The 19024-nt window shown below is 43.0% G+C and overlaps 1 protein-coding gene across 2 annotated transcripts in view; it reads right to left on the minus strand.

Annotated features, from left to right (window-relative positions):
* Positions 1-18335, minus strand: part of tnfrsf17 (TNF receptor superfamily member 17) — a 37363-nt gene extending 19028 nt beyond the window's left edge. For both annotated transcript variants that reach the window (XM_078559139.1, XM_078559138.1), the window contains exon 1: positions 18137-18335. In XM_078559139.1, coding sequence (XP_078415265.1) covers positions 18137-18260 — 124 coding nt within the window. In that variant the 5' untranslated portion in view covers positions 18261-18335. The remainder of the gene's footprint in view (positions 1-18136) is intronic.
* Positions 18336-19024: the final 689 nt, after the last annotated feature.

A 19024-nucleotide genomic window follows, 5' to 3' on the forward strand; every position in this document is an offset into this window, starting at 1 on the left:
CTGGTTTCATTCCTTTTAGACTTTTTAGCAGTTTGATACTTGTTAGACTATTTCAGAGGGCATTTAAGAATCAACCACATTGCTGTGGATCTGAAGGCACATGTAGGCCAGACCAGGTAAGGACAGCAGAATTCCTTCCCTTGAAGGACATTAGTGGACCAGATGGGTTTTTACGACAATCGACAATAGTTTCATGGTCATCATTAGATTTTTAATTCCAGATATTTATGGAATTCAAATTTCACCACCTGCCGTGGTGGGATTAGAACCCAGGTCTCTAGAGGATTACCCTAGATCTCCAGATTACTAGTCCATTGACAAAACCACGACACCACCGCCTCTCCTTATTTCAAAGAAACGAGGCTGACAGGCTTTCTTGAGGTTTAAAACAAAAAGGGGTTACTTTACATTGAGTTAGAAACCCAAACAGGTAAAGATAGCAAAATATTTGAAAGGTAAACCCACGCTTCTTGACACACACACACACACACACACACACACACGCACGCACACATACACACACACACACACGCACGCACACATACACACACACAGCAAAGTTGAAGTTCAATGCCAAAAGACAAAGAAATCGAAGTTCACTGTTTAAGGATCCTTGGCTGCTTCACTATGGCTGTGGCAGAAATTTTTCAAAGTTCCTTTAGATTCCAGAAGTTCAGTTGAAGCTCATGTAACTACAATTGCCAGAAACAGTTTCTTTTTAATCTCTTCTGGAAATTGATGAGTTTTGCACTGAAGGTTCCTTGTGATGGAAAACTCACTATCTCTGTGCTGGATGTTTAAACTGTAAGAGATCGCATCTTAACTTGGGAGAAGAGAGAAGAAAGCTCCTTACTGCTCTATTGGCAGATTTTCCAAACTAGTCAACATGTTTGCAGCTTGCATGCTGTATTAAAGAGATTTCAAATGGATACCTCAGTTACATGACCTCTCTCTCCCCATTATAATTTCAAAAGGTCTTTGTTTATCTGATGTCTGAACCGATGGTGCTTTTGTTTCATTGAACGGGCAGGGGTGGGGGGTGAGCAGATTCTGTGATGTCCCAGCCATTAACCCCTGAATGAGTCAGTATCCATCTTGATGAGATAGGAAGACATATGTCCATATAACCATTGTTCTAGAAGACTCTGTCTCCATTGAAGCGTTAGTCTTATAGAAATATAAATGCTATGCCCAGACATTTTAGTAGATCCCTTTGAAGTGGTTCTTGACATCTTCATGTGTGAAATTCCAGAGAAGGATGCATGTCTGAATTGTCTTCCACATTGGAACTTTCCAGAAACTGGTCACTTGCAATACCAAACATCCTGTAGTTTGTGGCAGCCAACTTTAGTCAGTATCTTTTCTTGTCTTTAAAAAGTCCTTTTTAACCAATTCAGTATATGTCTGGTCAGCCAGTGAGATTACATATTAATATCATTTATGCACAAGTCACATCATCATGACAACTCCCACCAAGCAATTTAATTTTTTGTATTGTTTCCCTGCCTGCAGGACATACAGAGTGTAAGTAACATTTGGGCCATACAAGTGCTAGGCAATGATCATCTCCAACAGAAGAGAATCTAACCATCTTCCCTAGATATTGTATTACCATCGCTGAATCTCTCACCATCAACATCCTGGGCATTACCACTGACCAGAAACTGAACTGGACTAACCATGTAAATACTGTGGCTACCAGAGCAGGTCAGATGCTGGGAATTTCGTGGTGAGTAACTCACCGCCTAACTCCTCAAAGCCTTTCCACCATCTACAAGGCACAAGTCAGGAATGTGATGACATATCCTCCCCGCTTGCCTGGATCAGGGTGGCTCCAACAACACTCATGACACTAATCAGGCCAAAGCAGCCCACTTGATCAACACCCCATCCACCACCTTAAATATTCATTCCCTCCACCGCACACAGTGGCAGCAGTAACACATGCAAGATGCACTGCAGCAACTTACCTAATTTCCTTCAACAGAACCGTCCAAACCCACTACCTCTACCACAAGAGCAGCAGATGTATGGAAACACCACTACCCTCCAAGCCACACGCCATCCTGACTTGGAACCATGTCGCTGTTCCTTCACTGTTGCTGGGTCAAAATCCTGGAACCTCCTTCCCAACAGCACTGTGGGTGCATCTATGACAGTTGGACTGCAACAGTTCAAGAAGGCGCCTCACCAACTCCTTCTCAAGGGCAACTATGGATGGGCAATAAATGCTGACCCAGCCAGCGATGCCCACATCCCGTGAAAGAATAAAAAAATGTGCACAGATTTCATTACCAACACAAAGCTGTAATGCACATTACTTAAGGAATAGGAACAATATTTCCTGTTACTATGCATCCTGTGCGTAGCTGGCACATCTCTATCATTTTACATGGATGTTAAAAGGCCATTCTAGTTCCCACACATGAAAAATAGATTCCTTAAAGCTATATTGTTAATCCTTCTCTTTGTCGGCACACATGTTGGGAATTGCTTTCAGTACAAATCTTAATTGATTTAATGGAAAGGAGCAAAAGAGTGCCAGGGATGATCAGGTGATACCAAAGGTCCAGTCATTAATGCCTCACCCTGTGTACAAATCCAGGCACAGCCACCAGGCAATGATGGAGGTGCACTGCCTCCATTGGCTCAGATTCAGCTGGGAAGCAGTTTACTGGGCCATGCTACCTGCTTCAAAGAGACCAGCAGTCAGCCTCCACCATCTGGTCACTGCCACCATTGGTAGACAAGACTGGCACAACACTCTGCCTTTGAGCCACTGGTTCCCTCCAGGAGGACAGCGGAGACATTAGCAATATCTTCCAGTTTTCTATGCATAGGTATCACGTATATCTTATGCAGAACGCACTTTTCAGATGTACCAATATCTTCATCTCCTTTTTCACTGAATAGTAAGAACAGCATGAAAGGATTGCACAATTTCACTGCAATGTTACATTCCCTAAAATAAAGATGGTCATTGATGGTGCCTCTATGATCATCCAGGCCGCGTGGGCATAATGCAATCGTCTACATGAAGAGAAAGGAGTTAAGTAGAGTGCAGATACAGTTCGGTCCTACTACCACTATAGAGCATAACACTGTAGCATCTTCATTTTTAATTAAATCAGGAGGGTGCCTTGCAGTACAGGTACCCACCCCACGCCTTCACCCCAGGATTTCCAAGATAATTCATTTTTTGCAATACAAAGATGCCTAATTTTGAAGAGGTGGAAGGGACCTGCAACAGCAGAACAGAGGCAGACACAGGCCAAAAAGATGCAACTGTAGAAATGCCATTGTAGCCTAAAAGGTTACATTAGGTGTGAAGCCAAACTTTATTTAGTTGAGATCTGAGCTGCCCCATTAAGGAGCCCTCACACCTACACAGCACCAGATAGCAGCTCCAAGCATGTTTTGCAACACTAGCTTCTGCACTTTTACAACATTAATGGCCGTCATATGTTATTATTTTATTCTCCACAATCAGAAAGAAACTCTTCAGACAAACTTCAAAGAAGTTGCAACCAATTTATTCTCCCATCTTCTCATGGGCAATTAGAGATGGGCAATAAATGCTGGCCTAGCCAGCGATGCCCGCATCCCATGAACAAATAAATAAAAAGGACAGGTTGAGAGCGTGGTTAATAAACCACACAGTATCCTGGGCTTTACTCATAGGGACATAGATTATAAGAGCAAGGATGTTATACTGAACGTATAAGAAACTGACTCAGCCTCAGCTGGAGTATTGCATCCAGTTCTGGGCATTGCACTTTAGGAAGGATGTGAAGGCATTAGAGTGTGTGCAGAAAAAAATCATGAGAATTAAGTTCCTTATCCCTGGAACCAGTTATGAAGATATATTGGAAAAGTTAGGACTGTTTTCCTAGGAGAAAAGGGGGCTGAAAGGAGTTTTGACAGAGGTATTCAAAATCATGAGGGATCTGGACAGAGTAAATAGGGATGCTACACTGTTATGCTCTATAATGGTAATAGGGCCTAACTGTATCTGCGCTCTACTTGTGATTTGAAAGGATAGAAAACGAGAGGGCACAGGTTTAAAGTAATTGGCACAAGAAGCAAAAGTGACATAGGGAAAAACTTTTTCACACAGCGAGTGGTTAAGGTTTGGAATGCGCTGCCTGAGAGTGCTAGGCAGGCTCAAGTGAAGTATTCAAAAGGGAATTAGATTAACCTGACAAGGAAGAATGCGCAGAGCAATGGGGAGAAGGTGGGGCAATGGCACTAAGTGAATTGCTTATTTGGAGAGCCGGTGCAGACATGATGGGCCAAATGGTCTCCTTCTGTGTTGTTGCAATTCTGTGATTTTGTGAAATGAGTATATGCACTACGCAGCGAGGTTGCACTGGAAGGATTTTCTGTATGAAGCCCCTTTAAGTTTTCAGAGTGACAAGAGTTTTAAATCTAAAACGATAGCATATATTTGTGCTATACCACAATATGGTCACACGTGGTGTGCATTCAAAGGGCTGTAAAGTTGAAGGAGTGGTTTGAATCAGGAAGCAGGAAATGAGAAACAAGCTGTGACATAACAGCTCGTGATATTTGGAGCAACCACTTAACATAAAAATCTTCCTGCAGCCTTTCTTTCTCAGCCTTTCCCAGTTCTGCTATATTCTTTTGTGGCAATAATTATTGCTTGCTGCACTGGTGGTTTCTGTGGAGACAGCCTTTCAAGAACTAAAAGAACAGTCCTGAATTCTACTTCCTTCATTACCATCTGGATTTGTTGCTGGACCTGGAAAATTTAAAATGAACCTTAATTGCTTTCAAGATCTGATTGCACATCTGTAATTCAGAACAATGAGCATTGAATGATGAGATTGCCGCACCCCTCCTCCCTCCCACACCCCACCCAACCACCAAGAACCCCGCGCCCCAAACACTAATTGCTTTTTTTAGTCATTCACAGGATGTGGGCTTCGCATTTTATTGCCCATCCCTAGTTGCCCTTGAGAAGGTGGTGGTGAGCTGCCTTCTTGAACTGCTGCAGTCCATGTGGTGTAGGTACACCCACAGTGCTGTTAGAGAGAGAGTTCCAGCATTTTGACCCAGCGACAGTGAAGGAACGGCGATATATTTCCAAGTCAGGATGGTGAGCGGCCTGGAGGGGAACTTCCAGCTGGTGGTGTTCCCATGTGTCTGCTGCCCTTGTCCTTCTAGATGGTAGAGGTCGTGGGTTTGGAAGGCGCTGTCGAAAGAGCCTTGGTGAATTCCTGCAGTGCATCTTGTAGATGTTACACACTGCTGCCACTGTGCGTCAATGGTGGAGGGAGTGAATGTTTGTGGATGGGGTGCCAATCAAGCTTTCTCCTGGTGTCAAGCTTCTTGAGTGTTGTGGGAGCTGCACTTATCCAGGCAAGTGGGGATTATTCCAACACACTCCTGATTTGTATCTTGTAGATGATGGACAGGTTTTGGGAAGTCAGGAGGTGAGTTACTTGCCACAGGATTCCTAGCCTCTGACCTGCTCTTGTAGCCACAGTATTTATATGGCTAGTCCAGTTCACTTTCTGGTCAATGGTAACCCCCAGTATGTTGATAGTGTGGGATTCAGCTGTGGTAATGCCATTGAATGTCAAGAGGAGATGGTTAGATTCTCTCTTGTTGGAGATGGTCATTGCCTGGCATTTGTGTGGCACGAATGTTACTTGCCACTTGTCAGCCCAACCTGGATATTGTCCAGGTCTTGCAGCATTTGGACTGCTTCAGTATCTGAGGAGTTGTAAATGGTGCTGAACATTGTGCAATCATCAGCGAACATCTCCACTTCTGACCTTATGATGGATGGAAGGTCATTGATGAAGCAGCTGAAGATGGTTGGGAATAGGACACTACCCTGAGGAACTCCTGCAGTGATGTCCTGGAACTGAGGTGATTGACTTCCAACAACTACAACCATCTTCCTTTCTGCTAGGTATGATTCCAACCAGCGGAGAGTTTTCCCCCTGATTCCCATTGACTCCAGTTTTGCTAGGGCTCCTTGATGCCACACTCGATCAAATGCTGCCTTGATGTCAAGGACAGTCACTCTCACCTCACCTCAGGAGTTCAGCTCTTTTGTTCATGTTTGAACCAAGGCTGTAATGAGGTCAGGAGCTGAGTGGCCCTGGCGGAACCCAAACTGGGCGTCAGTGAGCAGGTTATTGCTAGGCAAGTGCCGCTTGATAGCACTGTTGATGACCCCTTCCATCAATTTACTGATGACTGAGAGTAGATGGCGGCAAACGGCCAGGTTGGATTTATCCTGCTTTTTGTGTATAGGACATACCTGGGCAATTTTCCACAAGGCCGGGTAGATGCCAGTGCTGTAGCTGTACTGGAACAGCTTGGCTAGGGAGGCGGCAATTTCTGGAGCACAAGTCTTCAGTACTATTGCCAGAGCCCATAATCTTTGCAGTATCCAGTGCCTTCAGTTGCTTCTTAATGAATCGAATGGACTGAAGATTGGCATCTGTGATACTGGGGACATCTGGAGAAGGCCGAGGTGGATCATCCACTCAGCACTTCTGGCTGAAGATTGTTGAAAATGCTTCACCCCTATCATTCACACTGATGTGCTGGGCTCCCCCATGATTGAGGATGTGGATATTTATGCAGCCTCCTCCTCCAGTGAGTCATTTAATTGTCCACAACCATTCATGACTGGATGTGGCAGGACTGCAGAGCTTAGATCTGATCCATTGGTTATGGAATCGCTTAGCTCTGTCTATAGCTTGTTGCTTATGCTGTTTGGCACACAAGTTGTCCCGCGTTGTAGCTTCACCAGGTTGGCACCTCATTTTTAGGTATGCCTGGTGCTGCTCCTGGCATGCCCTCTTGCACTCATCATTGAGCTAGGGTTGATCCCCTGGCTTTTTGGTAATGGTAGAGTGGAGGATATGCCAGGCCAGGAGGTTCCAGATTGTTTGAGTACAATTCTGCTGCTGCTGATGGCCCACAGCGCCTCATGGATGCCCAGACTTGCGTTGCTAGATCTGTTCAAAATCTATCACATTTAGCACAGTGGTAGTGCCACACAACACGATGGAGGGAATCCTCAGCATGAAGATGGGACATTGTCTCCACAGTGGCTGTGCGGTGATCACTCCTTTTGATACTGTTATGGACAGATGCATCTGCGGCAGGCAGGTTGGTGAGGATGAGGTCAAGTATGTTTTCCCTTGTCGGTCCCCTCACCACCTGCTGCAGACCCAGTCTACGTTTTTTAGGACTCGGCCTGCAGTGGTGTTACTCAGCCACTCGGTGATGGACATTGACGTCCCCCCATCCAGAGTACATTCTGCACCCTTGCCATCCTCAGTTATTCCTCCAAGTGGTATTCAACATTGGGGAGCACAGCTGAAGTTGGGGGGTGTGGGGAGCAGCAGTATGCAGTAATCAGCAGGAGGTTTCCTTGCCCATGTTTGACCTGATGCCATGAGGCTTCATGGGGCCCAGGGCAACTCCCTCTTAACTGTATACCACTGTGCTGCCAGTGGGTCAGGACATACCCAGTGATGGTGGTGTCTGGGACATTGTCTGTCAGGTATATTTCCATGAGTATGGCTATGTCAGGCTGTTACTGACTCTGAGACAGCTCTCCCACTTATGGCACTAACCCCCAGATGTTAGCAAGGAGGGGTCGACAGGGCTGAGTTTGCCGTTATCATTTCCTGTTCCTAACTTGATGCCAGGTGGTTCTTTCTGGTTTCATTCCTTTTAGCAGATTGATACAACTGAGTGGCTTGGCTTGCTAGGCCTTTTCAAGGGTCACCCACTCATCTGCCAGATCAGGTAAGGATGGCTGAATTCCTTCCCTAAAAGGGCATCAGACTTTTAATTCCAGATTTTTATTGGATTCAAATTTCACCATCGACTGTGGTGGGATTTGAACCCGGGTCCCCAGAGCATTACCCTGGGTCTCTGTATTACTAGTCCGGTGACAGTGCCACTATACTGCTACGCCACTGCTCTACCACCTCACCCACCAGCCCACCCAAGAGTAAAATCAAAGTCAATCACTCTGAATAGTAAACCATTCTTTCCACAATAGTGCTTCAGTAAGAACAATATGTTTAAAAACTATTTTTTAAAACCTTTTTTCTCCTTCCTTGTTTTCTCTTCCTTATCAAGAGGACAGAGAAATACAGCAGGTTGCTCGGGGTCTGCCAGTGCTGTTCTATAACCGGCCACCAGATGGCGTGCTAGGTCAGGCAGGCATGTGTTGCCGACCCATTTTCTCCTTGTCCATCGCCAGTGGGGCGACTGAGATTATGGAACTGATCTTTTTTGAACTTGCTCATAATTACATTTCCAAATGCTCCAATTGTTGGTTTGTTCTGACTAAACAGACCATGGAACACAAGTACTGTGTAATAGTAACATGATAAACAAAGCAGGAAGATTTCCTGCACTCACTTCACTATTTCTGGAACAATGGTCAAAAAAAATTTGAAGGCTTTTATGGTTTTGCAAACAATATAAATCCGAGGAAATTTTCCTGTTGTATTTATGATACCATTGAGATAAAGTAGCAAGAGCACATGTTCCCCCTTCACTGTAACCTGCTACAAAATTCCAATCACGCTCTAATCTGGTTGAAAAAATTAATTTTGTGAAAAAACACATTCCTACATTTTTTAAAGTTACCTTCAAAGAATATTAATAACCAGCCTCTCAAATAAAAGTGAACAACACCGAGAAGAAAGAAAATGACTTTAACACGGTGTCACTTTGAATTTAACTGATCTCGGAAGATACTGACTGATGTTTATCAGCATCTATGATCAAGATAATCTGATATAACTTGAAGGGCATGAATCATGTCTTGAACATGAAGAACGTTTTGACTTTTATGTTTAATTAAGAGAGAATAAACGTGCTTTTCATGCAGGAAATGTATTCAACACTAAATGAGCATTAAAATTGAAGAGAATGCATGTGGATTACAAACATTATTACTTTCACTCTTTCAATGGCTGAAGGATGTCCTTCTAATCCATAAGTGTCTTCATTTGATGTTGGTTCTTCCTTGAAGGGAGGAGAGGTAAAAATTGTAATTATTGGGGAAGATAATTGGGGAACGTTGTGATAATTGTCACAGGACTAGTAATCCAGAGGCCCAGGCTCATGTTCTGGGGGCATGGGTTCAAATCCCACCACAGCAGCTGGTGGAATTTAATAATAATAATTTAATGTATTAATAATAATAAACAATATGGAATTGTAACAAGCTAGTCTTAGTAATGGTGACCATGAAACCATTGCCAATTGCTGTAAAAACCCATCTGGTTCACTAATATCCTTTAGGGAAGGAAATCTGCCGTCCTTATCTGGTCTGCCCTACATGTGACTCCATACCCACAACAATGTGGTTGACTCCTAACTGCAATGGTGTGGCAAGCCACTCAGTTCAAGGGCAATTAGGGATGCCTTGCCAGCGACATCCATATCCCATGGAAGAATAAAAAAAATAGTGGAAGTCTAGCAATTGAATTTAATCATCAATATAATTCCTAATTTCAGGACCAATGGCTTTCATGGATGAGTATAAATGTGCCCTCTCTCACGGTCACAGCTCTCATCAACAACAGCTTTCAATTATATAGGGATTTTAGTGTAGACAAACGGCTTCAATTGCTTCCCAGAGGAGAAAATGAACAGGTGCTGAAATATTATGGAAATGTTAGGGCATGTGACAAAAGATCAGAAGGAATGTGTTTTTAGAAGGCTGGTTTGCAAGGTGATTGGCAGGCTTTAGTTCCAAAGGTCATATTGAAATGATTGGCAGAGGGGCTGAGATAAAGACAAAAGTAGTGTGATAGAAGTGGAAGTAAGTGTATCTGGTAATAGATCGGATGTGGCATTTGAAGATCAGTATGAACAATTCAATTTGTACAGAGGGTGAGATATAATCAATAGTAAGTGTGTAGAGATGTGGTGGGGAATTCTAACTCATTCACAACTTAATGTCAAACAAGCAGCCCGTAAAGGTTGAGGGAACCAGTGGAGAGGTAGAGTTAAGTGTTGTCAGCAATTAAACACAAACAATTATTCAAGGAAAGGCTGGAATTGTCATAAATTTTCTTTTGATCAAATGGTGAATGATTTTACAATTTATTTAAATGTGAATAAAAACGATTGTTTTTCACTCAGGAAAATGAAACAAATATCCTCGGTGGTGAGTTCTGACATTCATACATGACTTCATGTATTCTACCTGAACCCACACCTGTCCCAAGGTTTACAGGTGATTATCATTGTTTAGGAGACCTGTTGATTTTATGTTTCTTTCTCAATCTCTGACACAAATACATAAAAAGAAAATCTAGGAAAAGAAAAAAACTCTGTTCGTTATTTCTGTCGCAAAATCATTCCCACACATTCCTCTGCTGCAAATCAATCTCCACTGTCCTCAGCAAGTAAAAAATAATCACTCCCCTCATTGCTCCGTACTTTTTCTCTGAATCACTTCCAACGAATGATTCCTTTCCAACTGTCAAGTGAAGACTAACTGAAAATAATTCTAGATATTTCTTTAAACTGAAAATCACCATCTCACAGACATCCGGTTATTTTCCTACAAAGCTGAGACTGGGGAACAATGTTACACGATATTGAACAAAGTTAATTTCTTTCACACGAAATATTTTCTAATTGCACCAATTATTCATATTAGCTGTTAGCGCAACATACTATTCAAATAATCATAAGACGATACAGCGCAGAAAGAGGCTGCATGGTCCATCATGCCAATGCTGGTCCTTTGATAGAGTTATCCGATCTGTTCCACTTCCCTGTTCCTTCCCCTTATCCGATTTGTTCCACTTCCCTTCTCCTTCCCACTAGCCTTGCAAATGTTCTGCTCCAAGTATATAACCAATTCCATTTTTGAAAGGTAACCAGTGAATCTGCTTCCACTACCCTTTCATGCAGTGCATTCTGTATCACAACTACTTGTTGTGTACAAAAAAACCCTCATCTCCCCTCTGGTTCTTTTGCCACTTATCTTAAATCTCACTCTTCTGGTTACTGACCCGTCTGCCAATGGACGCAATTTCTCCTTACTTACTCTGACAAAACCCTCCATAATTTTAAGACCACTTTAAGATTAAATCTCACCTTAAGCTTCTGTGCTGTAAGGAAAGCAATTCCAGCTTCTTTTCTCTCATCCCCAACATGAGTTGAGGCTCTTATCCCTGTTATGTGTTAGATCTATTATATGGGAAATAATGTTAACTTTGCTTGCTGGAGGATTGAGAGAGGGAGAGACACAGTTAGACATATAGACGGAGACAGGCAGAAGAACAGAATACTGCCGCACACAAAAATATTGAAGCACATGGATAAACAATGAACAGCAAGGAGCAACAGCAGACATTATACTCAAACAAGTGAAAAATTGTTTGCCAGACCAGCAGGAGTATAAGACAGAGAATATGATTTTTTTTTTTTATTCATTCACAGGATGTGGGCTTCGCTGGCTGGGCCAGCATTTATTGCCCATCCCTAGTTGCCCTTGAGAAGGTGGTGGTGAGCTGCCTTCTTGAACCCCTGCAGTCCATGTAGTCTAGGTACACCCACAGTGCTGTTAGGAAGGGAGTTCCAGGATTTTGACCCAGCGACAGTGAAGGAACGGTGATATATTTCCAAGTCAGGGTGGTGAGTGACTTGGAGGGGAAATTCCAGGTGGCAGTGTTCCCATCTATCTGCTGCCCTTGTCCCTCTAGATGGTAATGGTACTGGGTTTGGAAGGTGCTGTTGAAGGAGCCTTGGGTGAAATTCCTGTGGTGCATCTTGTAGATGGTACACACTGCTGCTACTGTGCATCAGAGGTGGAGGGAGTGAATGTTTGTGGATGTGGTGCCAATAAAACTGGCTGCTTTGTCCTGGACTGTGTCAAGCTTCTTGAGTATTGTGGGAGCTGCACTTATCCAGGCAAGTGGCGAGTATTCCATCACACTCCTGATTTTGCTTTGTAGATGGTGGACAGGCTTTGGGCAGAACAGGGGAGTTACTCTTCGCACGATTCCTAGCCTCTGACCTGCTCTTATAGCCACAGTATTTATATGGCCAGTCCAGTTCAGATGTGGTCAATGGTAACCGCCCCCCCAGGATGTTGATAGTGGTAACAGTGATGGTAACACCATTGAACATAAAGGTGGCGATGGCTGGATTCTCTTTTGTTGGAGATGGTTATTGCCTGACGCTTGTGTAGCGCAAATGTTACTTGCTATTTGTGAGACCAAGCCTGGATATTGTCCAGGTTTTGCTGCATTTGGACATGGACTGCTTCAGTATCTGAGGAGTCGCGAATGGTGCTGAATATTGTGCAATCATCAGCGAACATCCCCACTTCTGACCTTATGATGGAAGGAAGGTCATTGATGAAGCAGCTGAAGATGGTTGGACCGAGGACAGTACCATGAGGAACTCCTGCAGCGATGTCCTGGAGCTGAGATGACGGACCTCCAACAACTACCTTCCTTTGTGCTAGGTATGACTCCAACCAATGGAGAGTTTTCCCCCAATTCGCATTGACCCCAGTTTTGTTAGGGCTCCTTGATGCCACACTCAGTCAAATGCTGCCTTGATGTCAAGGGCAGTCACTCTCACCTCACCTTGGGAGTTCAGCTCTTTTGTCCATGTTTGAACTAAGGCTGTAATAAGGTCAGGAGCTGAGTGGACTTGGCGGAACCCAAACTGGGCGTCAGTTTGCTTACAAATTATGATGAGTTCTTAACAAATGGACACAAAGATAACAGAACAGAAGCACTTTGCAAAGCCCTTTGCAGCATTATGGAAAATAGCATGTGCCAAACAGAAATGAAAAGCAAAGCCCTTTGCAGCATTATGGAAAATAGCATGTGCCAAACAGAAATGAAAAGTGAAGAAGTTAATGTCTAGCAGAGCTTCTTAAACTCTTATTGAAAAAGAAAGTACCTTGAATAAGCAAGAGTGGAAAAGGTCCCCGAACTTTCACTAGGAGGATTCTGTAGTATAAGGGTCTGGCACGTATAGGGTTAATGTGGGACTGAGTACAGTACCACCCACAATAATTGAGAGCACATGACCCACACTCAGTTGAATGTTGGACAGAGACGTATGTACCAGCAAGCACGGAGACAGCTCCTAGCTTGTACCCTTTACTGTAAATTTGTAAATAGTTCTAAGAGTCAATAAAGGCTTACAGTTGATCTCCTTTGACTTCTTCAGACCGACCGAACTGTAACCAACACCTTACAACAGGTTCTGGGTTCAAAACTGTTGATAAAAGTCCTGAGGTAAATCTCAAGGGTATTTTATCAAAAAGTGATGTAAATCCATTGGTAACATCATATAGTGAATATTCTGTGCAGCATTTAGAACTCCAAGACAATAAAAAGACAATGCACTAGAGATAGGATTTAGGATGCTCGTGTCATAAACACAGACTGGCAGGGTTAAACAATTTATATTGGTGAGTGTTAAGAGAAGACATCATCACTGTGATCGATGTGGACAACGAAGTAAAGTTACTCAATTTATTTCCAGACTGAAATGTTCAGAACATTAGTAGAACACCGATAGGTTGCAAATATGACCAAAGTTTAAAAGTGGGTCTTCCCTAGTGTTTCTAATGGTAAGTCAGAGAATACACTGTTTTATGAGGATGAAAGCAGGAGGTCATGCAACAATGCATTATTCTGCTGCAGGGTGCAGCAATGCGTGACTGTTAAGTCTCGCTAAGCCCACGTGTCTATTTGCTGCCAAAGCACATCCTAAAATCAATCTGAGTCTAATTAATGGATATTATCTATTGCTGTAGAAGTTTCCTTGTAGACTGGCATAGGTTGGTAAATCTCCCCATGAAGAAATGAGCAGACTTTCTTTCCTATGACTTAAAAAAAATGAAATTTGCATGTATGACAGACTTGTCTCAAAATATAATAGAATTTTCCAAGAAAAAAAAAGAAACTATTTGCATTTACACGGCACCATTCGAGACTTCAGGGTGTCCCAAAATGGTTTACAGCCGATGAATAATATTTGAAACAAAAATAAAAATACCTGGAAAAACTCAGCAGGTCTGGCAGCATCTGCGGAGAGGAACACAGTTAACGTTTTGAGTTCGTATGACTCTTCAACAGAACTAAGTAAAAATAGAAAAGAGGTGAAATATAAGCTGGTTTAAGGGGGCGGGGGGTGGTGGGGGTGGTGGGGGGTGGTAGAGGATAGAGGGCCAGTGATTTCCGCAGATGCTGCCAGACCTGCTGAGTTTTTCCAGGTATTTTTATTTTTGTTTTGGATTTCCAGCATCCAGTTTTTTGCTTTTATCTGAGTGAATGATATTTGAAGTGTGGTCACTTGTACTTTGGTTAAATGTGACAGCCAAGGTGCGCACAAGATTATATCCCCGACAATGACATGAATAACCAGATAATCTGGTTTTGGTGGTGTTATTTAAAAGATAAATGTTGGCCAGGGTTCTGGAAAAACTCCCATCCGTGTTCATCTGAGAAGGCAAACTTGGTTCAACATCTCATTCGATAAAACAACACCTTCAACAAAGCAGCACCCCCACAATGCTTCATTGAAGTACGGATTATGTATTCAAGTCTCTGGAATAGGAAAGTAATACCACTGAGCCAAAGCTTACATCATCTGAAATTGAAGCAGGTTGTTCAGCTCATCAAGTCCATACTAGAGTTTTCCTCTCTTATTTCTAACTATAGTATGTTAATTTAAAAAAAACTCAATTCTTGTCATCACATTTTTTTCCCATAGTTTCTGATGACCAGATTCTGCATTCTGGCTCCCATAATTCTCTCAATACTTTCTCATTTTTAATTCACTCAGTGAAACTTGTCATGCCCAAAATAATGCTATAACAAAACTATAAAAAGAAAACATGCATTTCACAATAATATGTTTAAAGGTATCCTAGAATTTGTCTTTTAGAAAGGTTAGAAAATGGGATAAAAAGGGGGTATCCTTTTTCCCCACCACTGCCCCCCCACTCCACCCCAAAAGGGCCATCTGTTACTTGGTCCATGTTGTTCTTTCACAGAGTGCTTACCCTTGTTCTACTATTATCACATTCTACTTTCTTACCTTTGTGCCACCATCAGTATCTTTTTTAGACCTTAACCACTACCATTAACACTCCCTTTGTCCTTTTGTTCATGACATCTTCGTCACTCTCTCCTTTGCCCTCACCTATTGCTGGTCTTCTATCCAGCTTCACCTTCTCCATCCCCACCCCCCCCCCCCTTAAACAGTATATATTTCACCACATTTCTATTTCTCTTTAGCTCTGAAGAAGGGTCATATGGACTCGAAATGTTAACTGTTTCTCTCTCCACAGATATTGCTAGATCTGAGCTTTACCAGCATTTTCTGTCTTTATTTCAGATTTCCAGCATCCGCAGTACCTTGCTTTTATCTAAGAGGGAAACTGGGTAAGTGTGAGGGGGCTTCTGGCCTCTTGTCACCTACCCTTATGGAGAGTGAGTGGGAACAGGGAAATGAGTGCACAGTTAGGAGTGAAGTTGAGTCTCAGATGGTTTAAAGTGGGGGAGGTTGAGATAGGCAGGAGTTGGACCATATTCCCTGTTCCTGCTTCCTCTGAACTATATCATGTTATATTAGGTATATACAATGGTGCCATGGATTTGGCAAGAAGAGTGCACATTTTGCATCGCTAATATGGCTAAAGAATATAAATGTTTATTTTGAAACTTGCAAAATGGGCAAAAATAAATCAAAAAGGTTAGTTGTAAATTGAAGAGGAATACATATTGGAAGTTGATAAAAGGTTGTGTGTATCCATTCTCAGGGGGACTGTGTGTGGATCATTAAGAAAATGCCATGAAAAATGAACGCATAATGTTCAAAAACAAAAATGATGAACAGACAATCCACTACACATAACACTGGCTAACTCAAGTTGGACATATTTTCTGAAGATTTCATCACATGACCTCCTGCCCAGTCCAACAGCCTTTGCTCCCTATTTCCAATGTTTTAATAGCTAAAAGCAATAGCCCCATTTTGCTGGGGTATGTATGGGTGGTGGAACTGTCAGGGTTTGCCCTGCTCCACAGAAACTGGCAGCAACTCCTGGAGTCTGCGCCTGTGCAGAATAATGGGGAAGTGCAGGAGCTGCAGGCCTCGAGGATGTCCAAAAACTGTCATCATTAGAAAGCAGTGACCACAACTTACACTCTTCACTGTAAAATTCCTTGCAAAAAAGTTACACCTTGTCGAATGAAGTGTAACTGAGTATTTTTTTAAATGGACATACTATCATAATTACTACTCAAACCCTCAAAAGCTTTTTGTTTTATATTTGTGGAATATCAATTTAACAAGTTTATCTTTATTTTAGCTTCTATCTCAATCCAATCACGACCATTTATTTCACTTTCTGAAAATTTAAAGGAAAAGTGATGGATATTAAGCTCTTTTAGCTTCCCTGGTCCGTGCATATTTCAATGTGATCGACTGATCACTTGCTCGCTGACATGCCTGGAGATCCCTCGATTTGGTGGCAGATCGAAACTGCTCTGGGGAAAGTGGAGAACGATGAGAGAGAGAGATCACTAGATGTTTGAGGGCAGCTTCCTTATGAGGTCAACTAACTCTACACCCTGGCTTCCCCGGCGGATTTAAAATCCAGGCACAAGTCAATGTTTCGGGGGGGCGGGGGGGGTGGTGGAGGAATAAAAAACGAGGAAAGCATTTAATATTCCTGTGATTTCCTCCGCCTCTCTCCAGTGTGCAGGAGATTTAATCCTAATCCCTGCAGACATCAGGGCAACCCCTGGAGAGTTGGCAACACTTAACTGGATGCAATTTGCTTACATGATACTTTACACTAGAGAATAAAATGCGCATCACATTCCGCACATTTCACTGAACCATCGGAACTGCTCCGGGCCCGGCTTTACAGTCTAAGTGGGGGCTGCGTGTCCTCACCCTCGCTTGAGCTCTGAAGACTCGAAACGTTAACTGTGTCTCTCTCTCTCTCCACAGATGCTGTCAGACCTGCTGAGTTGTTCCAGCATTTTCTGTGTTTCGTTTATAATTGTCGACCAAGATTGTTACCGTACAAATGTGTAAACGGAAAAGCAACTGGGTTCGATTACAGTCTCCTCCAGCATGGGTGGATTTTAAGAGATGACATTACCTACATTGTATATTGGGATTTTTCTAACGCGCGTCACTGGCGCTGTCTATAAAACCAGCACATCCACCGAGAAATCTTCTTCGACTCTGACATTTCTCCAGCAAAGTAACAAAATGTGCCAGCAACATACGTACACAATGTACATTATCGTGTTAAAAAATCTAAACTACTGGTGATAAAGTCAGAAAAGAAGGAACAATATATCAGTGAAAATGTGGATAAATGCTGAGATTTGGAGATTAAGGAGGGCGGGTGGTTGAGATTCGAGGAGTTTTAAAGCTTCGTGGGCGATTACAGGATCCAACGTGCGCAAGTGTCCGAACGAGAGCTTTAGAAATAACTACAAGTGTATCAAATATTTGGATCTTATAAAGCTCAAAACTGAATAACTTCAACAAAAAAAAAATAATTCAGTCTCCAATTGTGGTTAATCAATCAATCAATTAATTAGGATAATCCAACCATCAACTGGAAACATTTTAACCACAAGTGACCCCTTTTTTTCGTAAAGGGACACAAACAATGAGTTCCAAATAATAAAAACACAGGACATAATTTGTTTCCAATTGTAACTCTTGGAGAGTTAAAACAATTAACAATAACAAGGGATAAATCAAGCACTGCCCCTAATTCAGGTCAGCTGTAAAATCAAGGAAAAACTTTAAAGGAACCTTATAAACATTAAACCAAAATGTGATTAAAGGGGTCAACAATGTACCCGCTGCTCAGTCCGGTTGGGGAGGTCGCCTGAAGCCCCACATCTCGGCTTTTCTAAAGGACATTGGAAAATTCTTGCCAAGAGGCGACACTATTTGTGCACGAATTTTCCCCCACTCCAGACCCAACGATCATGGGGAGGCAGTAGTGCAAGCATGATTGCACCCTGGCTGCTCCCAGAAACCGGTACCCGTAACCCACCCTCGCCGTGCCCGTGTCAAAAAAAAACACACCCACACTCACTGTTACAGATGTAGTCCGCACACACGGTGGATCGAGTTTTGGAATTACTGCACCGGAGCCGACAGGGCTCGCAAGCTCTTGTCAGCTCATCGTAGTAAAATGACTTGGAGCACCTTGGGGCCATTGGATGGAAGAAATCTGTTGCTCCCCCTTTTGAGAAATGCGCCCAGGTTCTTCTGTGATGTGCATGGGGCACCGAGTGTACTCATCACACACACACACACACACACCAGCGCCGCTCTGAATAGATACCCAGACTAAAGATGCACAAGAGTTAGTCTCGAAAGAGCAGCGGGATTTCCCCCTCGTGCTCCCTGGGGATTTTATTTTCCGTTTTAAAAGTGTACGATCATAAATATAAATTCGTCATCATGTTGAGTAACATCCGCACTTGTTACTAAAAATATTTTTTCAAGTCAGAGGCAGCTGGAAAACTTCAGGAGTGCAGGCGTTTCACCTGAGGTCCCCACTCTTTTGCAGGCTGACCCGCTATAAATATCAGGGATGCTCGCAGGCAAATTACTCAAGCTTGACCAAGAAAGGCGCTTGTGTTATTTTTTTTAGCTGTTGTAGGGTTTTAGGGGGAGGGATGCGTTTCCCCTTTTACATTTCTCAGATCCAGCGGGCCAGGAATTGAATGCCGAGTTAGTTTCACGCAGTTGTTTCTTTTTTTTGTGGCACTCTTTTTTAAGACAATAAATAAGAGTGAAGCGTGGACCAGGAGTCGCCACCTGGTGCTGAGATTGCAGGGACCTTGGACCATTCAGCTTCTGCTATCAAACAGGCAGCGCCCTCTGCTGAGTTCACATCAGCCACACTGATGGAGCGATCCTTTGTAACAAAAACAGAAACACCTGCAAAAACTCAGCAGGTCTGGCAGCATCAGCG

This window comes from Cetorhinus maximus, chromosome 15 (genome assembly GCF_964194155.1).
Source record: "Cetorhinus maximus chromosome 15, sCetMax3.hap1.1, whole genome shotgun sequence".
Lineage (NCBI taxonomy): Eukaryota > Metazoa > Chordata > Chondrichthyes > Lamniformes > Cetorhinidae > Cetorhinus > Cetorhinus maximus.